The 25,864-nt window shown below is 40.0% G+C and overlaps 2 protein-coding genes across 5 annotated transcripts; both read right to left on the reverse strand.

Moving 5' to 3' along the window:
- Positions 1-190: 190 nt before the first annotated feature.
- On the reverse strand, positions 191-22,848 carry LOC131137906 (septin-7-like). 4 transcript variants are annotated; one of them, XM_058086316.1, is made up of 14 exons: positions 22,588-22,848; positions 20,446-20,545; positions 16,426-16,532; positions 13,362-13,462; positions 13,051-13,185; positions 11,283-11,400; positions 10,914-11,006; positions 8,776-8,872; positions 8,517-8,528; positions 4,333-4,384; positions 4,137-4,262; positions 3,158-3,293; positions 2,821-2,966; positions 191-1,493 (listed from the first exon to the last, which is right to left on the reverse strand). In XM_058086316.1, exons 1-14 carry the CDS (start codon positions 22,621-22,623, stop codon positions 1,454-1,456), a joined length of 1,299 nt encoding a protein of 432 aa, XP_057942299.1. In that variant the 5' UTR covers positions 22,624-22,848; the 3' UTR covers positions 191-1,453. The 4 variants fall into 4 exon arrangements, with proteins under 4 accessions (XP_057942299.1, XP_057942300.1, XP_057942302.1 ...); XM_058086317.1 differs by having other exon boundaries at positions 20,446-20,542; positions 22,588-22,847; XM_058086319.1 differs by lacking the exon at positions 8,517-8,528 and having other exon boundaries at positions 20,446-20,542; positions 22,588-22,846.
- Positions 22,849-23,253: 405 nt separating this feature from the next.
- Positions 23,254-24,734, reverse strand: ccl35.1 (chemokine (C-C motif) ligand 35, duplicate 1). Its single transcript, XM_058086323.1, has 3 exons — positions 24,598-24,734; positions 23,553-23,670; positions 23,254-23,479 (listed from the first exon to the last, which is right to left on the reverse strand). Exons 1-3 carry the CDS (start codon positions 24,662-24,664, stop codon positions 23,365-23,367), a joined length of 300 nt encoding a protein of 99 aa, XP_057942306.1. The 5' UTR covers positions 24,665-24,734; the 3' UTR covers positions 23,254-23,364.
- Between the last annotated feature and the right edge of the window lie 1,130 nt (positions 24,735-25,864).

Raw genomic sequence — 25,864 nt, forward strand, 5'->3', positions numbered from 1 at the left:
TGTTACCGGAAGTAATAACGTGAACAGTGTGGCTTGCTGTCCAATAGATGGCGCAGTTTAGCCACTTAGAAGACAAACACATATTACACTATTGTCTGATTTGCATGTTTATTTTGCTGTATTCAAATTACCATTGTCTCCTAATACCAGGGGTGTCCAAAGTGTGGCTCACAGAAACGTTCAACACGAGTTTGTAAGTGTAACCGTGTCAACTTTTAATATCGCCAACGTACAAGTAGACATGGAATACTTAAGAGCAATGAGAAAGGAATATACATATCAAAAGGTACGTCCAAAAATGCATGAAAGAAAACAGCTTTCATGGAAGGGGGGAGTGGGAGGGGGAGGGCTTTCACTTTCACTTTCATATACCAACGTACTCTCCCAGCTTTCTCCCAAAGTCACAGATTGGTGCTCCAAAAATATATTTCATATTTTCTCCAAAAACTGTTTTTCCCTCAAAAGGAAATCTCATTTGCCACCCGACCACCAATATCTACTGTACTACCACAATAGTACTAGGATAGGAATACTGTACCAGGTAGGACAGCTGTACTAGGTAGGATACCAAAGGATACTTCCCAACACTAACATAGTCTGCCGTTATTTGTGGCATTTGAGTGGTGCTACGTTGAGTAGTGTACCAGGTAGGACAGGTGTACATGAGTAGTGTACCAGGTAGGACAGGTGTACATGAGTAGTGTACCAGGTAGGACAGGTGTACATTGAGTAGTGTACAAGGTAGGACAGATGTAACAGGTAGGACAGGTGTACCAGGTAGGACAGATGTACATTGAGTAGTGTACAAGGTAGGACAGATGTAACAGGTAGGACAGGTGTACCAGGTAGGACAGATGTACATTGAGTAGTGTACAAGGTAGGACAGATGTAACAGGTAGGACAAATGTAACAGGTAGGACAGGTGTACCAGGTAGGACAGGTGTACCAGGTAGGACAGGTGTACACTCAGTAGTGTACAAGGTAGGACAGGTGTACCAGGTAGGACAGGTGTACATTGGGTAGTGTACAAGGTAGGACAGATGTAACAGGTAGTACAGATGTACCAGGGAGGACAGGTGTACATATGAGAAGTGTACAAAATAGGGCAGGTGTACTAGGTAGGACAGGTGTACACGAGTAGTGTACCAGGTAGGACAGGTGTACATTGAGTAGTGTACAAGGTTGGAACAGGTGTACATATGAGTAGTGCACCAGGTAGGACAGGTGTACTAGGTAGGACAGGTGTACAATGAGTAGTAAGGAGAAAGCCGTGAGAGGAAATCCAGAGGCTAAGGAGCATCAGCAGGAGATATTGTACGTCTTTAGGGGAAGTTGCATTAGAAATATCAAAGTTATAGAAATTATCTATGTGTACTGTATACAGTATATACTGCATGTACAGTATATACAGTATACATACGTGTGAGAGTAACTGAAGAGGAGAAAATTGACTCTAGAAGATCTTTCCTTTCTTCTTGTTCTTCTCCATCGTCCTACGTGAGAAAGAGACAAGAGTTGATGAATGACACAATCTACCAGGGAGTAAAGTAATGTAGGTAGTACTAAACAGGCTACCAGGGAGTATAGTAGTGTTGGTAGTAATAAACAGGCCACCAAGGAGTATAGTATGGTAGGTAGTAATAAACAGGCCACCAAGGAGTATAGTAGTGTAGGTAGTACTAAACAGGCCACCAGGGAGTATAGTAGTGTAGGCAGTAATAAACAGGCTACCAGGGAGTATAGTAGTGTAGGTAGTAATAAACAGGCTACCAGGTACAGTAGGAGTATAGTAGTGTAGGTAGTAATAAACAGGCCACCAAGGAGTATAGTAGTGTAGGTTGTACTAAACAGGCTAGCAGGTGCAGTAGGAGTATAGTAGTGTAGGTAGTACTAAACAGTTAAAACCATCGGCTGAATAATTGTTGGAATAAATTAATCATGATTAATCACATGAGTTAGTCACATCAGTTCTGTGAACAAAAAGTTAAAACCATCGTCTGAATTTTTTGAATGAATTAATTATGATTAATCACATGAGTTAGTCATAGTAGTTCTATGAACAAAAAGTTAAAAGCATCGGATGAATAATGTTTGGAATGAATTAATCGTGATTAATCACACGAGTTAGTCACATTAGTTCTATGAACAAACGTTAAAACCATCAAATGAATAACTTTTGGAATGAATTACTCATGATTAATCACCACACTGTGCAAAGTAGTGTAGGCAGTACTAAACAGGCTAGCAGGTACAGTATGAGTATAGTAGTGTAGGTAGTACTAAACAGGCCACCAGGGAGTATAGTAGTGTAGGTAGTAATAAACAGGCTACCAGGGAGCATAGTAGTGTAGGTAGTACTAAACAGGCTACCAGGTACAGCAGTGTAGGCAGTAGTAAAAAGTTAAAACCGTCAGATGAATAATTTTTGGAATGAATTAATCGTGATTAATTACATGAGTTAGTCACGTTAGTTCTATGAACAAAAGTTAAAAACCATCGGATGAATAATTTTTGGAATTAATTCATCACGATTAATCACAGGAGTTAGTCATAGTAGTTCTATGAACAAAAAGTTAAAACCATCGGATGAATCATTTTTGGAATGAATTAATCATGATTAATCACACAAGTTAGTCACATTAGTTCTATGAACAAAAGTTAAAACCATCAAATGAATAATTTTTGGAATGAATTACTCATGATTAATCACCACACTGCAAAGTAGTGTAGGCAGTACTAAACAGGCTAGCAGGTACAGTAGTAGCACAGTAGCGCAGGCCAATAAGAAACAAGCTAGCGCGGTTAGCATGTGCTACTGACTTGGAGGCGTCCAGTTTCTGCTGCTCCAGGATTCTCTGCTGAGCCTCCCAGTTGGCTTTCTCGTCCTCAAACACTCGTCTCTTCTCCTCCAGTTCTTTGTACTGCGCCTCCAGGTTGCGTTTCATTTGCTGGTGGCGGCGCTCCAGCTGGAGGAGCAGGAGGCCACGGAAACATCAGCACCCGAACGCCTCGCGTGGCTTCCATGTTAGCATACATTGCATAGCATTCATGACTGCTTCAGTGCAAACTAATGACTCTACTATGTGTATATGTACTCTATACGTACTGTAAATACTACTATGTACAGTAAATGTGCCGCATGGAATCAAACGTGCACCTCAGCCTCGGAATCCTTCAGTTTCTGCTTCTTCTCCTTAACCTTCATTTCAAAGACCTGCTCCATTTCTGCCTCCATCTTCTTCATTTTCATCACATGCTCCTTCCGCTCCTCCTCCATCTGGGCCAGGGGACTCCTGGGGAGAAGGCGGCCATTTTAAAAGCATGTACAGTAGGTATAGTACACCCCCTGCATACAGAATGTACTGTAGGTATAGTACACCCCTGCATACAGCATGTACAGTAGAATAGTACACCCTTGCATACAGCATGTACAGTAGTTATAGTACACCCTTGCATACAGTATGTACAGTACACCCCTGCATACAGTATGTACAGTACACCCCTGCATACAGTATGTACAGTACACCCCTGCATACAGTATGTACAGTAGGTATAGTACACCCCCTGCATACAGCATGTATAGTACACCCCTGCATACAGCATATACAGTAGGTATAGTACACCCATGCATACAGTATGTACAGTAGGTATAGTACACCCCTGCATACAGCATGTACAGTACACCCCTGCATACAGTATGTACAGTAGGTATAGTACACCCCTGCATACAGTATGTACAGTAGGTATAGTACACCCATGCATACAGTATGTACAGTAGAATAGTACACCCTTGCATACAGCATATACAGTAGGTATAGTACACCCCCTGCATACAGCATGTACAGTAGAATAGTACACCCTTGCATACAGCATGTACAGTAGAATAGTACACCCTTGCATACAGTATGTACAGTAGAATAGTACACCCTTGCATACAGCATGTACAGTACCAAGTGAGAAGGTACTGGAACTGGTATTTATCGTATTGTCATTTATACAGTACTACCAAAAGTATTTGCAATGAGACTCTCTGTAAAAATGTTCCTTTTCCTTTCTTGTACAGTGTATTATATGAAGTACTTTGATGATGACGTGTAAAAGTACACATATATAGAGTGTAGTAAACAGGGTCGTACTTGGTGAGTTGTCCCTTGGTCTTGGTGGCGTCCACGCCGTTACAGGTGACGGCAGCCAGTTTCTTGCTGCGGTAGTTTTCATAGTGGACGTTGTTGGTGACGTCCTTCAAGTCCTGCATGTGCGTCCTGTGGGCGGCGCCAAGACAAAGTTGTGTAGTTATCTTCGGTATCCACGGCGACTGTGCCAACATCCTACCTGATCAGCATGTTGCGCAACACGGTGAAGTCGCAGTGCTCGCCGTTCTCCACTGAAAGACAAGAAGAAAGCAAGAAAGCACAGAAATATGACCAGCTATATGAGCATAAATATGAGCATTAATATGACCATAAATATGACCATAGTGTACCAGCCTGGCTCAGCCTGCCCACTACAATGCAGGAGTGGACAAACACCTACGCTGGCATGCGCCACCTACGCATGCTAAAAGCTGAAATGGGGAGGGGATAATCATTTGGGCTGTCAAACGATGACCCGTTTTCATGGACTCCATCACGGCTTTCAAATGAGCGAATCACGATTCATCGCCTTTGCAACTACGGTGTATACGAAATAGGCCGATTTATGACTATATTTAATGATCATCATCTGTTTTCACACGAATTAATCATGATTAATCACATTTGTTCTATGAACAAAAAGTTAAAACCATTGGATGAATAATTTTGGGAATGAATTAATCATGATTAATCTAATTAGTTAGTCACAGTTCTATGAACAAAAAGTCAAAACCATCGGATGAATAATATTTGATGAATTAATCATGATTAGTCACATGAGTTACTCACATTAGTACTATGAACAAAAAGTTAAAACCATTGGATGAATCATTTTGGGAATGAATTAATCAGGATTAATCACATGAGTTAGTCACAGTTCTATGAACAAAAAGTTAAAACCATCGGATGAATAATTATTAGAATGAATTAATCATGCTTAGTCACATGAGTTAGTCGCATTAGTTCTATGAACAAAAAGTTGAAACCATCGGATGAATTATTTTTCAAATGAATTAATCATGACTAGTCACATGAGTTAGTCACATTAGTTATATGAACAAAAAGTTAAAACCATCGGATGAATAATTATTAGAATGAATTAATCATGATTAGTCACATGAGTTAGTCGCATTAGTTTTATGAACAAAAGTTAAAACCATCGGATGAATAATTTTTGGAATGAATTAATCATGATTAATCACATGAGTTAGTAACGTCAGTTTTATGAACAAAAAGTTAAAACCATTAGATGAATAATTATTAGAATTAATTAATCATGATTATTCACATGAGTTAGTCGCATTAGTTCTGTAAACAAAGTTAAAACCATCGGATGAATAATTATTAGAATGAATTAATCTTGATTAATCACATGAGTTCGCCACATTAGGTCTATGAACAAAAAGTTAAAACCATCGGATGAATAATTTTTGGAATTAATTAATCATGATTATCACATGAGTGAGTCACTAGTTTCATGAACAAAAAGTTAAAACCATCGGCTGAATAATTTTTGGAATGAATTAATCATGATTAATCACCACACAATGTGCATTTTTTTTACTGTACGGGCTGTCAAATGATTAAAAGGTTCAATCAAATTCATACGTTTTGGTCGTGGTTAACCATCGGATGGGATTCTGGAAAAGGACTTCAGATAGATTGCTGAAGATGATACTATGATGATATTATATATATGTAGTATATATACACATATATATATATACACAGAGAATATTCTTCTTGACTGAAAACGCTGCTCCTCATTGGTCCACTGGTGGAGTGCATAAGGAGGACACCTTACCATTGATGAAACTTAAGCAGTTCTGCTTCTTGGCCTCCCAAGCCAGCCATTGACCTCCCGTCTCTTCTAGAGGAGGGAGCTCTGACGAAGGGGGAGGGGGGGTACGGTTTTTGGGTTACTGTCTGTCTCCCGGTGGGGGGCTAAATCTGGGTCTGCAAGCGACAGGGGCTTTTTTTTTTGTCCGCGTCGGACCGGAAATCAGCCCAGATTTGGCCCGGATCAACACCATGTGTCCAAGCTGACTGGCCTAAGAGTGCAAGGGGGTTAATCGAGGGTAGTGAAGGTGGTTGGTGGGCATTTGTTGAACGAGCTGTGCATTAAGGAAGAACTAGAGGAAGGGAAAAGCAGGCTCCAAACCATCGTCAACGGATGCTTCTCATTGATTCAGGCAGAAAATACCCGATGAACTCTTGTCATACCATTACGTTATTACATTATTTTGTCGTAATTGTTCAATTCCGGTCATAAATCCATCAGGTGTTTTGGGCCTTAGAGCTTCATAAAGAGTCATTTCAGATATTTGAGTCTTCTACTGCAATGATATGATGAGTTCAAAGCATACGATCTCTTATTTGGAACATGCAAAAGCGTGTAAAGTAACCGCCCACTTATGCAAATGAGTAACACCAGCTAGCTGCATGTTATGTGAAGATCTGGGCGTTGTTAATGAAGCAATGGGTCTCCGTCATGCCATGCCTGCCCGACGGTGGCGTTCCACAGGGCTTGGAATGACACGGTACAACGGAGTGGACGCCAAAGCACACGATGGGGGAAAAAAAGCCATTGGTGCATTGGAGACAGCGATGCGTTGAGGGTCTGGCTTCGGCACGAAAGAACCGATCCTTTATTTCCCCAATGAGACGAGAGGCGGGATAAACCCTGGACTGGTGGCCATGCAGCCAATCACAGGGCACATATAGACGTCCTTGTGTCTTCTTTCACAGTTGGTGATAATGTTTTGGGTTTAACCCTAACACTCACATTCATACCTATGGACAATTTAGAGTCGCTAATTAACCTAGCATGTTTTTGGAATAGTGGGAGGAATACCGGAGTACCCGGAGAAAACCCACGCATGCACAGGGAGAACATGGCCGAGGGTGGAATCGAACCCGGTTCTTCTAGCTGCGTGTCCTTCGCACAAACCACTCGTCCTGAAGATTTACTGTTGCTGTGACTTTTGTCAAAATTCGTTCATTCATTTTCTACCGCTTCACGGAGATAGCCAAAGGTGGAATCGAACTTGGGTTTCCTAGCTGTGTGGCCTGCGCGCTAACCACTCGACCATCGTGCAGCCTGAAGATTTACTTTTGCTTTGACTTTTGTCAAAATTTGTTCATTCATTTTCTACCGCTTCACGCAGACAGCCGAAGGTGGAATCAAACTTAGGTTTCCTAGCTGCGGGGCCTGCGCGCTAACCACTCGTCCACCGTGCAGCCTGAAGATTTATTCATTCATTCATTTTCTGCCGCTTATCCTCACGAGGGTCGCGGGGGATGCTGGAGCCTATCCCAGCTGTCTGGACCCTGGACTGGTGGCCAGCCAATCACAGGGCACATATAGACAAACAACCATTCACACTCACATTCATACCTATGGACAATTTGGAGTCGCTAATTAACATAGCATGTTTTTTTTGGAATGTGGGAGGAATACCGGAGTACCCGAAGAAAACTCACTCATGCACGGGGAGAACATGCATAAAAATGGCAGAGGGTGGAATCGAACCCAGGTCTCCTAGCGGTGTGTCCTTTGCACAAACCACTCGTCCACCGTGCAGACTTTTTGTCAAAATTCGTTCATTCATTTTTTTACCGCTTCACGGAGATCGCCAAAGGTGGAATCAAACTTAGGTTTTCTAGCTGCGTGGCCGGCGCACTAACCACTCGACCACCGTGCAGCCTGAAGATTTATTCATTCATTCATTTTCTACTGCCGGGGGTGCACCCTGGACTGGTGGCCAGCCAATCACAGGGCACATATAGACAAACAACCATTCACACTCACATTCATACCTATGGACAATTTGGAGTCGCTAATTAACCTAGCATGTTTTTGGAATGTGGGATCCGGAAAAACCCAAGAAAACCATCTCATGCACGGGGGGAACATGCAAAATCCACACAGAGATGGCCGAGGGTGGAATTGAACCCTGGTCTCCTAGCTGTGTGTCCTTTGCGCTAACCACTCGACCACCGTGCAGCCAAGTTTTGGTTTTACGTCACAAATTTGATCGCCATAGTACAAGAATGACGTTATTTTACGTTAAAAGATAATTTTACAGTAAAGATTGTAATTTGAGGTGATAAAGGTAGTATTTGTAGTACTTTTGCGTGTACATTTGGAAAAATCAAAGTGCTGAAATATGATTATGTGGTATCCATATTGGATCGGCATCCTGCCCCAAGTCTGATAAGAACCTCGGTTTGACCATCAGCCAAAATGATGAGGGAGCGTAGCAACATAAGAGCGAGGCGGGGACGGGGGGCAGGGGGGGTTGAATGAAAAATGAGGGTAAACAGGAAGTGGCGGAGGTGAGAAAATGGACTACAAATGAAGACAAGGCTGGCTTTGTTTACCAAATATGCCCTCTGTCAGTCATGGAAAAGAATAGACAAAGAAAAAACAGAAAAAAGGAGAGAAAGGAACAAATGAAAGAGTGAAAAAGACTGATACACGGCCAACCACATAGCACAGAGCAATAACGGCCATTTTGGATACCCGTCAACTCAAGGACCCCCCCCCCCCCCAGCCTCCTTTTCCAGAATCCCTACCCCAGGAAATGCCTACAATGTTTGTTGATGTTGGTCGTCATGGTTCCCGTCTGCTTCAACCTACCTTCAGCCACGCCCCACGGGTACTGGCGACCTCTGACCTTCTTGCCGTTCACCTCAATGACGACGTTGCTGCCAACGACAGCCAGGGGCATCTTCTCCTGGGGGAGGGGGCAACAGACAAAATGGGTTAGTCCCTTACCACTTTTTGGGGGTGGGGAGCGGGGGAGGGGGGTAGACCTTGGTATCATGTTGATAGTACTACAGAGTTTTGGCCACCCTGGACTGGACCCCATTTACCGCTAAATCTAACCCTAACCTCCTAACCCCATACCTGTAACCCCAAACCTGTAACCCTAACACCCTAATGTAAAAAAACCCAACCTTAACCCCCTAACCTTAACATCCTAACACCCTGACCCCCTAATACTCAAATCCCCTAACGTAAAACCCCCAACCCTAACCATCACATCCTAACACCCTAACCCCCAAACGTAAAACCCCCCACCTTAACCCAACCCTAACAACCCTCACTCCCAACCCTAACACCCTTAGCCCCCAATAGCCTAACCCCATAACGTCAAACCGCCAACCCTAACCCAAACCCCCTAACCCTCTAAGGTTCACCCCCAACCCTAACCCAATCCTTGTAATGCTCACCCCCAACCCTAACCCCCTAAGATTAACATCCTAACACCCTAAGCCCCTAACGTAAAACCCCCAACCGTCTAACTCCCAACCCTAACCTAACATCCTAACACCCACACCCGTAACACCGTAATCCCCAATGTAAATCCACCTAACCTTAACATCCTAACGCCCAAACCCCCAAAACTTGAATCCCCTAACGTAAAACTCCCAACCCTAACCCAACCCTAAGCCTTTAACCTTCACATCCTAACACACTAACCCCCAAACGTAAAACCCCCAACCTTAACCCAACCCTAACAATCCTCATCCCCTACCCCCAACCCTAACCTAACATCCTAACACCTGAACCTCGTAACCCCCTAACCCCCTAATGTAAATCCACCAAGCCTAACCACCTAACCTTAACATCCTAACACCCTAATGTAAAACCCCCAACCCTAACATCCTAACACCCTGACCCCCTAATACTCAAATCCCCTAACATAAAGCCCCTAACCCAACCCTAACCCCCTAACCTTCCCACCCTAACCCCCAAACATAAACCCCCCAACCTTAACCCAACCCTAACAACCCTCATACCCTACCCCCATCCCTAACCTAACATCCTAACACCCTAACCCCCAAATGTAGATCCACCAAGCCTAACCACCTAACCTTAACATCCTAACACCCAAACCTCATATCACCCTAATCCCCTAATGTAAAACCCCCCAACCCTAATCCCCTAAACTTAACATCCTAACACCCTGACCCCCTAATACTCAAATCCCCTAACGTAAAACTCCCAACCCTAACCCAATCCTAATCCCCTAACCTTCACATACTAACACCCTAACCCCCTAACGTAAAACCCCCAACGTTAACCCAACCCTAACAACCCTCACCCCCAACCCTAACACCCTTGGCCCCCAATAGCCTAACCCCATAACGTAAAACCCCCAAGCCTAACCCAACCCCCCTAACCCTCTAAGGTTCACCCCCAACCCTAACCCCGCAACACTAACATCCTAAGACCCTAACACCCTAACGTAAAACCCCTAAACCCCAACCCTCACCCCTTCCCCCAACCCTAACCAAACACCCGAACCCCGTAACACCCTAACGTAAAACCCCTAACACTAACCCAATCCCCCTAATGCTCACCCCCAACCCTAACCCCCTAACATTGACATCCTAACAACCTAAGCCCCTAACACCCTAACATAAAAGCCCAACCCTAACCCAATCCCCCAACCCTCTAGGGTTCACCCCCAACCCTAACCCCACAACATTAACATCCTAACACCCAAACCCCCTAACGTAAAACCCCTAACCCAATCCCCCTAATGCTCACCCCCAACCCTAACCCCCCAACATTAACATCCTAACACCCGAACGTAAAACCCCTAACCCAATCCCCCTAATGCTCACCCCCAACCCTAACCCCCTAACATTAGCATCCTAACACCCTAACATAAAACCCCCAACACTAACCGTCTTAACTTCCACCCCCAACCCTCCCTAAACCCCTAACATTAACATCCCTCTTATTGTCAGCTTGTGGTCCGGTACCTTGATCTTCCGGATCAGCTTGTTGTCCTCGTCGTCATGCGTGTCTGGGAATTCATAAATTTTGATCTTGTGCTCCTGGATCTCTTTCATGATCTACGAAGACGGGAAAACATCAACACCACATTTCCATCTTCTGTGTGGTCAGTGAAGTACCACATATTCATCAGCATAGGGAATTGAACACGTGGAAGTGTGAATTTTTTGGGACTTTTCAGGCACCAGAGGGGGCAGAATTGAATGGAATGAGATCGAGAGCTTGGTGAAGTTGCTCACCGGCACCTGGGCGGACTCTTCTTCTAGTGGGGTGTGTTTTAGGGTCTGCCAAAGATGATGAATAAAAGCAAAGATCAATACAGATCAATACATCACCTGTTTCTTGAAAAGCTGGCATTCCTCCGGAGTTAGCGTGTCGGCTTTGGCAATAAGCGGAATGACGTTGACCTTGTCATGGAGCCTCTTCATAAACTCGATGTCAAGTGGCTTCAGACTGGAAAACAAAAGGACCAAACCCACTCGGGGTATTTACTTAGCTCTCTGGTTCTACCGTATCTTAGTGTGTGGAAATATGGGATAAGAACTAGAAAAACAATCTTCACTGGCTAAATGTACTGCAAAAAAGGCCAGTAAGGATAATTCGTAATGCCGCCTACAGAGAACATGCTAACTCCTTATTTCTAAAATCACAAATACTTCAATTTCAGTACGTGAGTAAAGTAAAGTAAAGGCAAAGTAACGTCAAGTCAAATCAAGTCAAGTAAAACTAAATTGAACAAAAACTAAAAAAAACTACCAATAAAACTACAAAAAACTTTATACTATATACTAAATTTATACTAAACTTTAAACTATATTAGGAAAGCAGGAAGTGTCAAATCAAGTAAAACTAAACTAAAAATTGAAAAAAAAACAAAACAAAAAAAACTACAAAAAACTTAAACTATATTAGGAAAGCAGGAAGTGTCAAGTCAAGTAAAACTAAACTAAAAAATCTACAAAAAAAAAAACTACAAAAAACTTAAACTATATTAGGAAAGCAGGAAGTGTCAAGTCAAGTAAAACTAAACTAAAAAATCTACAAAAAAAACTACAAAAAACTTAAACTATATTAGGAAAGCAGTAAGCGTCAAGTCAAGTAAAACTAAACTAAAATAAAATAAAAAAAATAAAAATAAAAAAACACAAAAAACTGAAACTTTATAAGGAAAGCAGGAAGTGTCAAGTCAAGTAAAACTAAACTAAAACTAAAAAATAAAACTAAAAAATCTACAAAAAAACTTAAACTATATTAGGAAAGCAGGAAGTGTCAAGTCAAGTAAAACTAAACTAAAAAATCTACAAAAAAACTACAAAAAACTTAAACTATATTAGGAAAGCAGGAAGTGTCAAATCAAGTAAAACTAAAATAAAAAATCTACAAAAAAACTACAAAAAACTTAAACTATATTAGGAAAGCAGGACGCGTCAAGTCAAGTAAAACTAAACTAAAATAAAATAAAATAAAAATAAAAAAACACAAAAAACTGAAACTATATTAGGAAAGCAGGAAGTGTCAAGTCAAGTAAAACTAAACTAAAAAATCTACAAAAAAACTACAAAAAACTTAAACTATATTAGGAAAGCAGGAAGTGTCAAGTCAAGTAAAACTAAACCAAAAAATCTACAAAAAAACACAAAAAACTGAAACTTTATTAGGAAAGCAGGAAGTGTCAAGTCAAGTAAAACTAAACTAAGCTAAAAAAAATAAAACTAAAAAAACTACAAAAAAACTTAAACTATATTATGAAAGCAGGAAGTGAACAAATGTACCAGTTACTGATTGTAAAAGTACCAGATGGAGGGGTAGGATTTAATAAGCTTTGCTTCTTCCTACACCTTTTGGACATGTGGAACTGGGAACTGATTATGGGATGCATTCAATTGGAATCTGATGCATGTTCAAATGTAATAAAACCATTACCATTTACACATTCTTCAAAACACACCGGCCTTCAAAATAAGAGCACTGTTTGCGTTAAAGAAACAAGAGTGTAATAAATATCCCCAGTTGGAATTCAACGCATGTGAGACTCCGATGTAAGCGTCCATCGACCCCCCCCCCCCACATCACAAAGTAGAACTGCTTTCACGCTCTACCTACCCGTGTCCCGAGGGCGCAATGAAATACAGACAGCAGTGGACTCTATTATCTGGCATCGATCTGCGGTTCACCCTGGATTCCGCGTTCAGGAAGTCCTCGCACTTGCTGTCGATGTAGTTGATGACTGGCTGCCAGCTACAAAGAGCAGGACAAACATGGCGGCGCTTGAAAAACAACTAGGTCGCCATAATCGATGAATGATGACACAAATGGGTAGACAACCGACACGTGTACTTGATAGTATCGATTATTGTAACTGTTATTATTATTATTAGTTATTATTATTATTATTAGTTATTACCGCTACTTACCAGTTACTGTTGTCGACCGCGTCTCCAAAACCTGGGGTGTCAACAATTGTGAGAGTCAGCTGGACACCCCCCTCTTTGATGAGCACCTTGGACTGCTCCACCTGAAAACACAAACCCCCTCCATTCACTTCATATACTGCAATACTACTCACTCCTTAGCTAAATGTTAGCAGCTGAAAAATGGCTGAAGAATGTACATTTTACACTGGAGGAGAACTGCACTTTTTTTTTTCGGGAATGTTGCCCATCATTCCCAATCCTGGGCAAACAACAACACAACTATCACCCAATATAGTAGACATAATAAGAGAAAATACAAGAGAAAACCTGTTTACCACCTTCTAAATACACCTTTTAACATCATTAGAGCCCTCTACACATGAAATAGCACCCCTATAGTCACCTTTACACTCCTATCACCCAATATAGTAGACATCATAAGAGAAAATAAGACAGAGAAAACCTGTTTACCACCTTATAAAATCATTAGAGACCCCAGACACGAAATAGCACCCCTATAGTCACCTTTACACTCCTATCACCCAATATAGTAGACATCATAAGAAAAAATAAGACAGAGAAAACCTGTTTACCACCTTATAAAATCATTAGAGCCCTCTAGACACGAAATAGCACCCCTATAGTAACCTTTATACCCGTTAACTAGTCTAGTAGACATCATAAGAGAAAATAACACCCATAAGACATAGACAACCTGTTTACCACCTTCTAAATACACTTTTTAACATCATTAGAGACCCCAGACATGAAATAACACCCCTATAGTCTAATGTTGCCCATCATTCCCAATCCTGGGCAAACAACAACACATGATTCTTTCCCTTTTCTGTGCATTCTAGCGCAGTTAATATATAAATACTAGCTATCTATTTAGACACTAAAGCCCTCCCCAAAAAGACAAGACATGTATCTCATTGGGTGTCCATCAATACACAGGGGCGTCCTGGGCACCCAAATGAAGGTTGGTACCGGTGCACAGTGCGGTCCCATAAACATGTAATGTCCCTCTGATCCTATCCATCCTGGTCCCCTCCCAATGAGAACCTCAGCATAATAAGACATAGACATGAATAGAACTTGTGCTTGTGTGTATTGCAATAGTACTGATCATGTGGACAAAAATAAAAAATAGCCTGTGTTGTTATTAGGATGATGGCGACACCTAGTGGCCAGTGTCGAGTACTGCATCTGATCTAAGTCTAAACACCTTTCATTAACATTTGAGTTTATTTTCTCTCTCTCTCTCTCTCTCTCTCTCTCTCTCGCTCCCTCTCTCCTTACCTCTTTCATTAACCTCTCTCTCTCTCTCTCCCTCTCTCCTTACCTCTTTCATTAACCTCTCTCTCTCTCGCTCTCTCTCTCCTTACCTCTTTCATTAACCTCTCCATCTCTCTCTCTCCTTACCTCTTTCATTAACCTCTCTCTCTCTCTCTCTCGCTCCCTCTCTCCTTACCTCTTTCATTAACCCCTCTCTCTCTCTCTCTCTCTCTCTCCTTACCTCTTTCATTAACCCCTCTCTCTCTCTCTCTCTCTCTCCTTACCTCTTTCATTAACCTCTCTCTCTCTCTCTCTCGCTCCCTCTCTCCTTACCTCTTTCATTAACCCCTCTCTCTCTCTCTCTCTCTCTCTCTCCTTACCTCTTTCATTAACCTCTCCATCTCTCTCTCTCCTTACCTCTTTCATTAACCTCTCTCTCTCTCTCTCTCTCTCTCTCGCTCCCTCTCTCCTTACCTCTTTCATTAACCCCTCTCTCTCTCTCTCTCTCTCTCCTTACCTCTTTCATTAACCCCTCTCTCTCTCTCTCTCTCTCTCTCTCCTTACCTCTTTCATTAACCTCTCTCTCTCTCTCTCTCTCTCTCTCTCTCTCTCTCTCTCTCTCTCCTTACCTCTTTTATTAACCCCCCTCTCTCTCTCTCTCCTTACCTCTTTCATTAACCTCTCTCTCTATCTCTCTCTCTCCTTACCTCTTTCATTAACATCTCTCTATCTCTCTCTCTCCTTACCTCTTTCATTCAGCTCTCTCTCTCTCTCTCTCTCCTTACCTCTTTCATTAACCGCTCTCTCTCTCTCTCTCCCTCTCTCCTTACCTCTTTCATTCAGCTCTCTCTCTCTCTCTCCTTAACTCTTTCATTAACCTCTCTCTCTCTCTCCCTCTCTCTCTCTCTCCTTACCTCTTTCATTAACATCTCTCTCTCTCCTTAACTCTTTCATTAACCTCTCTCTCTCTCTCTCTCTCCTTACCTCTTTCATTAACATCTCTCTCTCTCTCTCGCTCTCTCTCCTTACCTCTTTCATTAACCTCTCTCTCTCTCTCTCTCTCTCTCCTTACCTCTTTCATTAACATCTCTCTCTCTCTCTCTCACTCTCCTTACCTCTTTCATTAATCTCTCTCTCTCTCTCTCCCTCTCCCCTTACCGCTTTCATTAACCCCTCTCTCTCTCTCTCTCTCTCCCCTTAACTCTTTCATTAACCTCTCTCTCTTCCTCTCCTTAACTCTTTCATTAACCTCTCTCTCTCTCTCCTTACCTCTTTCATTAACCTCTCTCTCTGTGTCTCTCTCTCTCCTTACCTCTTTCATTAACCTCTCTCTCTCTCTCTCTCTCTCTCTCTCTCTCTCCTTACCTCTTTCATTAACCTCTCTCTCTCTCTCCTTACCTCTTTCATTAACCTCTCTCTCTGTGTCTCCCTCTCCCCTTACCTCTTTCATTAACATCTCTCTCGCTCTCTCTCGCTCTCTCTCGCTCTCTCTCGCTCTCTCTCGCTCTCTCTCGCTCTCTCTCTCGCTCTCTCTCTACTGCTCCACTTTTGTGTGATTTCCCTTCCTCCCCCATCCCAACTCCCCACCAGATGCCCGTCTGTCTTCTGTCTCCTCCTCCATTTCATCCTAACCATACATGGACAAAAATGCCCTCCGTGGTCCTCTGCTTCCCTTCAAGCCTCCTTCCCTTTCTCCTGCCTCCTTTGCTCTTGGGCTCCTCCGTGACGGCGGCCATATAAAGCGCTATCATCGTGACAGCAGTTGGGCGGATGAAGTCAAGCTCACCTGTACGGTCTTCTTGATGCGCTGCGACGGTCCTGGGTAGTCCTTGGAGTAAAGATCCGTCAGGAAGAGGGAATTTATAAGCGTAGATTTCCCCAGACCCGACTCGCCTGACGACACACAAATGCAGACATGTTTAATTTACGCAGACATTATTCATTTCCTACAGGCCTCTTTGGTGTACGGTGGCTGGCTTTAGGGCAGGGGTGTCCAAACTGTGCAGCGAGGGCCACATAGTGAGCAAAGAAAGGATGGAGCGCCACTTGGATATGTTGTCATGTCACGGGATGCTTTGTCACCGTTTTTTTACACAACCTCATTCTCCAAACATGACAACTTTATCTGTTTGTTTCTCATAATATGACAACATTTAAAAATAATTATTTACAATATTACAAATTTATTATTTTCCTCTTAATATTTGGACTTTATTCAGCCATATTTTTGCTGTTTTTTATGTTTAAATATATATATTTATTTTTATTTATTTATTATTATTTACAGTTTCTTTATTACTAAACTAAAAAACAACTAAATTATATAACTATTTTTTATTATTATTTTATTTATTATTATTATTATTATTTACTATTTATTACTAAACTAAAAAACTAATAACTAAATTATATAACTATTTTTTGTATTATTATTTATTTTGTATTTATTATTATTATTTACTATTTATTTATTACTAAACTAAAAAACTAATAACTAAATTATATAAGTAATTTTTATTATTATTTTATTTATTATTATTTATTATTATTATTTACTATTTATTTATTACTAAACTAAAAAACTAATAACTAAATTATATAACACATTTTTATTATTATTTTTAAATTTTATTATTTATTATTTACTATTTATTTATTACTAAACTAAAAAATTAATAACTAAATTATATAACTAATTTTTATTATTTTTATTCATTATTTATTATTATTTACTATTTATTTATTACTAAACTAAAAACTAATAACTAAATTACAAAACTATTTTTTATTATTATTATTATTTATTTATTATTATTTACTATTTATTTATTACTAAACTAAAAACTAATAACTAAATTACATAAATTTTATTATTGTTTATTTATTATTATTATTTACTATTTATTACTAAACTAAAAAATAACTAAATTATATAACTAATTATTATTATTTTATTTATTATTATTTATTATTATTTATTATTATTTACTATTTATTTATTACTAAACTATAAACTAATAACTTAACTAATTTAACTAATTTTTATCTCATTAAATGATATTTTTAGAATGCGGTGCGGGCCAATAAAAAACATCAGCAGGCCGCAAATGTTCCCCGGGCCACATTTTGGAACACCCCTGCTACAGTTGGATAATGCTAACATGTCTGTTAAGAAAGCTAAAAGGAAAATGATGCTGTAGCATTCAGCTGGGATAGGCTCCAGCTGAAGCGTGAAAACGACGAGCGTCTTCGCCAAATAAAAACTATAACGTCTATTTTTAGATCTAATTCTATAAATATGACAAAGTCCTTGATACTCCATGAGATGTTAAAGCCAAAGGCAAGAGAATCTCATCCATCAGAAAAGCACATCCTGCATGGGGAACTAATTAGGTCACTGCTTCGACTTCAAGCTGCGGGATGAGTGCTCACTCTCCGACGCATGGGCGTGCGTATGAATAACGATGCTGGAAGATAGCAACAGGGGAGCACAGCGAGTGAAGGAAACACAACCAAAACAAACAAACATACAAATGGACAAAAGCTGGCTTTCCGTCACATTCCTCACATTCCCGGGCTCTCCCTCAGCTTGAGGCCGCAGTCGTCCGGCCGGCCCCCTCAAATTACAAATGTCGGGCATACTTGCTAACATCCAGCAAACCTTCGCTCTCTTTTGCACGCATTTGCAGCTACGTGCTGTGCCTGAACCATAGGAAGACTTGGGAGAGAAATAGTAATAATAAGAGCAAATAAGACACATAAATACACTAAATACACTTTTTAATATCCTTAGAGACCACCAGACATGAAACAACACCCCTATAGTCACCTTTACACTCCTATTACCCAATATAGTAGACATCAGAAGACACATAAGACATAGAAATCCTGTTTACCACCTTCTACATACACCTTTTAACATCATTAGAGCCCTCTAGACATGAAATAGCACCCCCATAGTCACCTTTATACCCCTATTAACTAATCTAGTAAACATCATAAGAGAAAATAAGACAGAGAAAACCTGTTTACCACCTTATAAAATCATTAGAGCCCTCTAGACATGAAATGGCACCCCTATAGTCACCTTTACACTCCTATCACCCAATATAGTAGACATCATAAGAGAAAATAAGACAGAGAAAATCTGTTTACCACCTTCTAAATACACTTTTTAACATCATTAGAGACCACCAGAGATGAAATAACACCCCTATAGTCACCTTTATACCCCTATTAACTAATCTAGTAAACATCATAAGAGAAAATAAGACAGAGAAAACCTGTTTACCACCTTATAAAATCATTAGAGCCCTCTAGACATGAAATAGCACCCCTATATTCACTTTTATACCCCTGTTAACTAATCTAGTAGACATAAGAGAAAATAACACACATAAGACATAGAAAACATGTTTACCACCTTATAAATACACGTTTTAACATAATTAGAGACCCCCAGACATGAAATAACACCCCTATAGTCACCTTTACACTCCTATCACCCAATATGGTAGACATCATAAGAGAAAATAAGACAGAGAAAACTTGTTTACCACCTTCTACATACACTTTTTAACATCATTAGAGACCCCCAGACATGAAATAACACCCCTATAGTCAACTTTACACTCATATCACCTAATATAGTAGACATCATAAGAGAAAATTAAAAAAATGAATTCTTATTGCTATGATAGAAGGTTTAAGTCCCTAATACTGCATGTCCATCAACACAAAGAAGGCATTGCTTGCCATCTCCTCCAAATTCTCCTTGGTCCCTGATTGGCTATTGAGATGGATGCCACTAAACTCTACAGGGGTTTCTGTTCCTTCTGCCAACTGGACAAAGAGGCAGGAAGCAGCCCCCCCCCCCTCCTGTAGGGGCCAACAGAGAGGGATAAGACCCAGCAGAAAGAGTTGGATAGAGGTGATGGAGTTGCAGAGGGGTTTCTATTACGGGGAGCAACCAAGCTGAGAGAAGCCTCTTATTACCGCCACCTAGCATAGCATCATGTTATAACATTTATAAACACTTAACACTATTATGTTGTGTTAGCATGCTAACTTTAGCATGATAGTATACTAGCATTAGCATAATAGCACTTCTAGCCCTAACACTCACCACTATTATGTTAGGTGTTAGAATGTTAACCATTGCTAGCATTAGCATAGTAGCATTTATATAAATTTTCATAGCTAGACTCTTATATAAATGCTTGCCACTATTACGTGAGGTGTTAGCATGTTAACCTTAGCACTGCTAGCATTAGCATAGTAGCATTTAAAGCCATTTTCATAGCTAGACTCTTATATAAATGCTTGCCACCATTATGTTAGGTGTTAGCATGTTAACGTTAGCATTGCTAGCATTAACATAATAGCATTTAAACCCTTTTTCATAGCTAGACTCTTATATAAATGCTTGCCACTATTATGTTAGGCGTTAGCATGTTAACCTTAGCACTGCTAGCATTAGCATAGTAGCATTTAAATCCATTTTCATAGCTAGACTCTTATACAAATGCTTGCCACTATCATGTTAGGTGCTAGTTAGCATGTTAGCATTAGCATAGTAGCATTTAAATCCATTTTCATAGCTAGACTGTTATATAAATGCTTGCCACTATTATGTTAGGTGTTAGCATGTTAACCTTAGCACTGCTACCATTAGCATAGTAGCATTTACTGATATTTTATTACTTTCATACTCACAGAAGTCATTTTACTTTGTTGTCAGTGAAAACAAATAAATAAAAAGGGGGGAAAAAAGTACAACCCGGCAATGTGAACGTTTGCTACTTACCAACCACCATCAAGGTAAACTCAAAGCCTCTTTTAACCGACTTCCGATACACCTGGTTGGGGAGATTGGCAAAGCCGACATAGCCCTCCAGATTGCGCTGCTGACAAAAAAACACAACACACTCTTTTAGTGGAGGCAACACAGTGCTTGTGTGTGTTACCTGGTCTATTATTAGTCCGAATATGTAGTATTCTGGTTACTGGGCATCAGCAATGTTATGATTACATTGCCTTTCACACTGCATGGAGACCATGCCATGGCTAAAACGAGCACACTGGGTGAGATGGATGTGCCATGGCAGAGACAGACATGCCATGCCATGGCTAAAACGAGCACAATGGCTGAGATGGATGTGCCATGGCAGAGACAGACATGCCACGCCACGGCCGAGACCGCCATGCCATGGCCGAGACCGCCGTGCCATGGCTAAAATGAGCACAATGGCCGAGACGGACGTGCCACGGCCGAGTCCGGCGTGCCATGCCACGGCCGAGTCCGGCGTGCCATGCCACGGCCGAGTCCGGCGTGCTATGCCACGGCCGAGTCCGGCGTGCCATGCCATGGCTAAAACGAGCACAGTGGCTGAGATGGATGCGCCACGGCCGAGGCGGACATGCCATGGCCCAGACGGACATGCCATAGCCGAGACGGATATGCCATGGCCGAGACGGATATGCCATGGCCGAGACGGACATGCCATGGCCGAGACAGACATGCCATGGCCGAGACGGACATGCCATGGCCGAGACGGACATGCCATGGCCGAGACGGATTGTTACCAAGAAATACATCTAGCTACGTGTTTATTCATCAATCCTTTTTGTAAACAAAAACAAAAGTATTTCCCATCAAGCAATGAATTCAAAGATGAAAAATGCGGATAACGTGGTCTCGTTTGCTACGTGCAATACTGCATCATAACCCAGATAAATGGAGATTTGCTGTACGTGAACGTGAACTAGGACTTAACAGAGAAAACACAAAGAACCCGTACAGACTGAGAAGCCATTTTAGAGTCGGATGCCGGATGTTTCATTCATCCAGCATCCCCGCCGGCCATAGCTGTCCTACACGCAATCAGGGGCAAAAAGAATTGATTGCGTCTGTTGGCGTCGGGTCACACGTGGTCTGAACACATGACACACATTTTCAACATGCAACAAATGATGACAGATAAGGACGCATGGCCGTCATACGGGCTCTTCCTGTATGTGCCCAAAACGCCATGACGTTCAAACACATGCTCTTTTTATATTATAAAATTATTATATTATTATAGAAATATTATAAAATTTTATTCTCTGGCTTTTAACTCGGAGTGAGACGTATGGTCCTGTATCTTTTAGTTATTTATTTTTATTTTAATTGGTTTTATTTTTTATACTTTTATTGCTTTGCTTCTTGTTTTTAATATTTTAATATCTATTTTATTATTTTATTTCTTATTTGATATTTTAGTTTTGGATTAAATTCAATTTGTACCTTTATTTATTATTATTTTATTTTATATTTAATTTTACTAGTCTGTGCAGCACTATGGAAACTCTTTTTATAAAATGTGCTATATAAATAAAGTGGATTGGATTGGATAAATATTAAGTACAATAAAAACATGAATACATTGAAAATATTAATATTTAAATACATTTTAAAAACAAAAATATAAACATCTGATATCATGTTTATTTAACATTAGTAAAGCATTTCATGTAATACGCATGATTTGGTAATAACATGTCAGGAGCACATATATCCGGTTCTTCAGTGAGTCGAGTCAAAAGAACCGACTCTCGAAAAAGAGCCGAAATTTCCATCACTATGACATTAATAATGGCACGATTATTTAATTAAAAGCCAATTATTCCATTATTATTATTAATGTACCACAACATGTGCTTCAATTTTCAACTTTTTCAGCTAAAGCCGTACGTCATGTTAAGCTAAAAGGAGCTAACCATGGCTAACCACGGCTAACCATGGCTAACCACGGCTAACGTGGACAAACTCGTCACTACCCCGACGTGATGAATTCATGAAGTCCACTTTAGAGGGCGTAAACCCACGAAGGGGACCACAAACAAGACTATGGAAGTGTAAATGCCGGAATGTCTGTCTTTAAAAACAAAAAAAACAACCACTTACAGCAATGCTAGGAACGGTCTCCGGTCGCTCGATCATTGTAATTCTGTCACCACCCAGCCTGAAACGGTCAGTCGCCGAGGCATACACCGACAATTAACCACCAAATTCAGTCAAGTTACTACCTTTCTTGCCGATGTGGAATTAATCACGAAAAAAACAAAGCAAAGTACGTAAAAAAATAAACACACCAAACGACAATAACCCCAACTCAAGCTCTGAGAAGGAAATGATCATCAGTACGGATCGTGAAGCGGAACATACCCAATACTATTTCCGTATTAGATCTACAAAATAAAAGCCAAAACCTAAACTACAGCATAGCTCTTTCCGACTACTTTTATTCTGAAATGTATAACGGGATTTTATTTTTTTCCCCAAAATCTAAATATGACAACCATTATGTAATGATTATGTAACCGACATTTAACATAAGAAAATACTGCTTCCGTCTGAGAAGTTCAAAATAAAAGCTGTACTGTTGCTTTTACTGTGGTACATACACAGTAAAAATAAGATAAATACATGTAAATAAGAAAAACAATAAAAATATATATTTATTATAAAAGTGCATATTTATTAAAATAGAACATCAACATATTTACATCATTATTTTATATTTATAATTTCATAAATATGAAGTAAAATAATGGAAATTCATTTTTTTTCTACCGCTTATCCTCACGTGCTGAAATTATAAAAAAAAGGCATGTAGGTCAAAACTTTATTGACATCCTTTGGATTACGGAAAACACCAAGTGAAGTGAAATGAGGAATTTCTCACAACCCGAAAGCGTTCCCCGGGCGGGTCTTGGAGTCCAGGTGCCTCACGAGGTCCCTCGCCCACCAGGCGGAAGCACGAGCACACACGTGACGACCTGCCACCGTCTTCAGCCTGCGAGAAAAACACGCCCCCTCAGCTTCCGGGCGCCGGCTATCGCGGTATTTTAGATACACCTTACACCTACCGGACCGCGGGGACGGAGCACCGTTGTCGGGTCTTCACGTAGCTGAGCACCCGCTCTTTGGGGATGGCTCTCTCCTGGAAACGGAAGCAACAATCCTCGGGGCCCCGGCCGCGCAAACCTGCCGGTAAACACTCACTCATTAGCATATTTCAACAAAATAAAAGTCGAATAATCAAAACATATCATACATTAAATATATTTAAACGTAATTAATAAAGAACAAATATGCATATATTTAAGTAAGGAGAAATAGAAAATATATTTACAATACTGGTAAACTAAAAATAATAATATAAATATATTTTTTAAATCTTGTAATGTCATGAATAATAATCAAAAATATATTAAACAAAGTTAAAAAAATATACAAATATTTGCTGCCATGTTATAAATATAACTCAAATAATAAAAATATATTTCAAAAGTAAAATAAATTCTGTATCTGTTTTTTTCAAGTATTAAAATAACTTTTTTATAATATATATAAAAATAATAACAATATTTTAACATGTGTAAAAATAATCATAATAATAAATATTTTATAGCATAAATAAGTCCAACAAAAATATAATATGTATTTAAAATAGATTTTTAAGATATACAAATATTTGTTCTAATATAGGAAAATAATGACTACTATACTTTCATATTTGATATTGTTATAGAAATACATTTAAATTATTTAAATTTTAAAAATAAATTAAATAAATCAATTTAAAAATCTCAAAATATTGATTATATTATAAATATGAAGTAAAATAATAAAAATAGATTTATATAAGTGAAAAAATTACAATACAGAAGAATATGTACTTTCTATAAACATATTGAAATACATGTTAAAAAACTATTAAAAATATGAATACTCTACATGACTATTCAGATTTTTTATAATGATAATATAATATATATAATAATATATAATTTAATAATAATCATCTATAAATCTACTTGACAGCAAAGCATATGTATTTTATGATATCAGAAATCAGTATAAAGAAAATAATATATGAAATATAGAAATGTTAGTCATTTTTAGTCTTACCTTCAGTCAAAGCCACCAGCAGCACCAACACACACACGCACACGCATGCGCTCCTTTGCGTCTCCATTGCGTCCTGTGCCGGTCCTCCTCCCCGGTCTGCATATAAGGAGAGGGGGGGCCGACAGGGGAAGACCCCGTCGGACTTTTTGGACTTCCCAAAAAGAAACTTTCACGCCTCCGCCAACTGCCCACGCGTGGGGAGTGTGTCCATCCTAACAGCTCATGTGTATGTGTGTGTGTGAAATAGTGACGTGTATGTTTTCCGTGTAGCACGTGGAGCAGACGTAAATAGAAAGTGTGCTGCTTTAATGTGAAAAGCAGAACTGCATCTTTCACTTCCTGTTCCTTTTCTCGCCCTCCGGGGGGGAAAGACCTCGGTTTGGATTAACCACGTGGTCATGGCATCATAGCATCATAGCATCATGTCATTATTGCATCATGTCTGCGCTCTGCTTGTGTTTGCTGCCCTCTGCTGTCTGTCTGCGGTACTTCACTTTAGTCTGCCTGGGCGGAGCCTCCGCTGAACACCCGCCCTCCTCGGCCGTCATTGGTGCGCAGAAGCTGCTCTCTCTGACGGCTTGGCGCCAAATTAACATGCTAACATTTTGTACTATTTTCATGGCTACAGACACAGTCATAAACTCCATTATCATGCTAAGTGTTAGCTCGCTAACATTAGCATGCCAGCATTGCTCGCATGTGTGATGTGAGATACTAGAGCTAGCATGTTAACATTAGCATTGTACTGTTTTATCCATTTTCACAGGTAGACGCTACGAGTTATGCTACGAGTTAACATGCTAATGTAAACATTTTAGCATGTTAATATTAGCAAACTTAATATAATAGTAATAGTATTTTTGCTATTTTCATGGGTAGACACATATATATATAAACACTTACCACTATCATGTTAGGTGTTAGCATTGTTAGCATACTAGTATAAGCATAGTAGCATTTGTAGTTATTTTCCTGGGTAGGTACGATTAATGCTAACATAATCATATTAGCATTTTTCATAAATATTAACTTTTAACCAGACACTCAGCACTATCATTAGCATGCTAACAATGATAAATGTTATCATTTTCAGATGTGTGCGCTTATATAAACATTTAGCGCTATTAGTATGTAGGTGTTAGCATACAACATTAGCATGTCAACATTACCAGCATGCTAATATGAGTATAGTAGCATTTTTAGCTGTTCATGGGTAGGCACTATCAGGCTAGGAGCTAGCATGCTAATGCAAACATTTTAGCATGTT

Source organism: Doryrhamphus excisus, chromosome 11 (assembly GCF_030265055.1).
Source record: "Doryrhamphus excisus isolate RoL2022-K1 chromosome 11, RoL_Dexc_1.0, whole genome shotgun sequence".
Classification (NCBI taxonomy): domain Eukaryota; kingdom Metazoa; phylum Chordata; class Actinopteri; order Syngnathiformes; family Syngnathidae; genus Doryrhamphus; species Doryrhamphus excisus.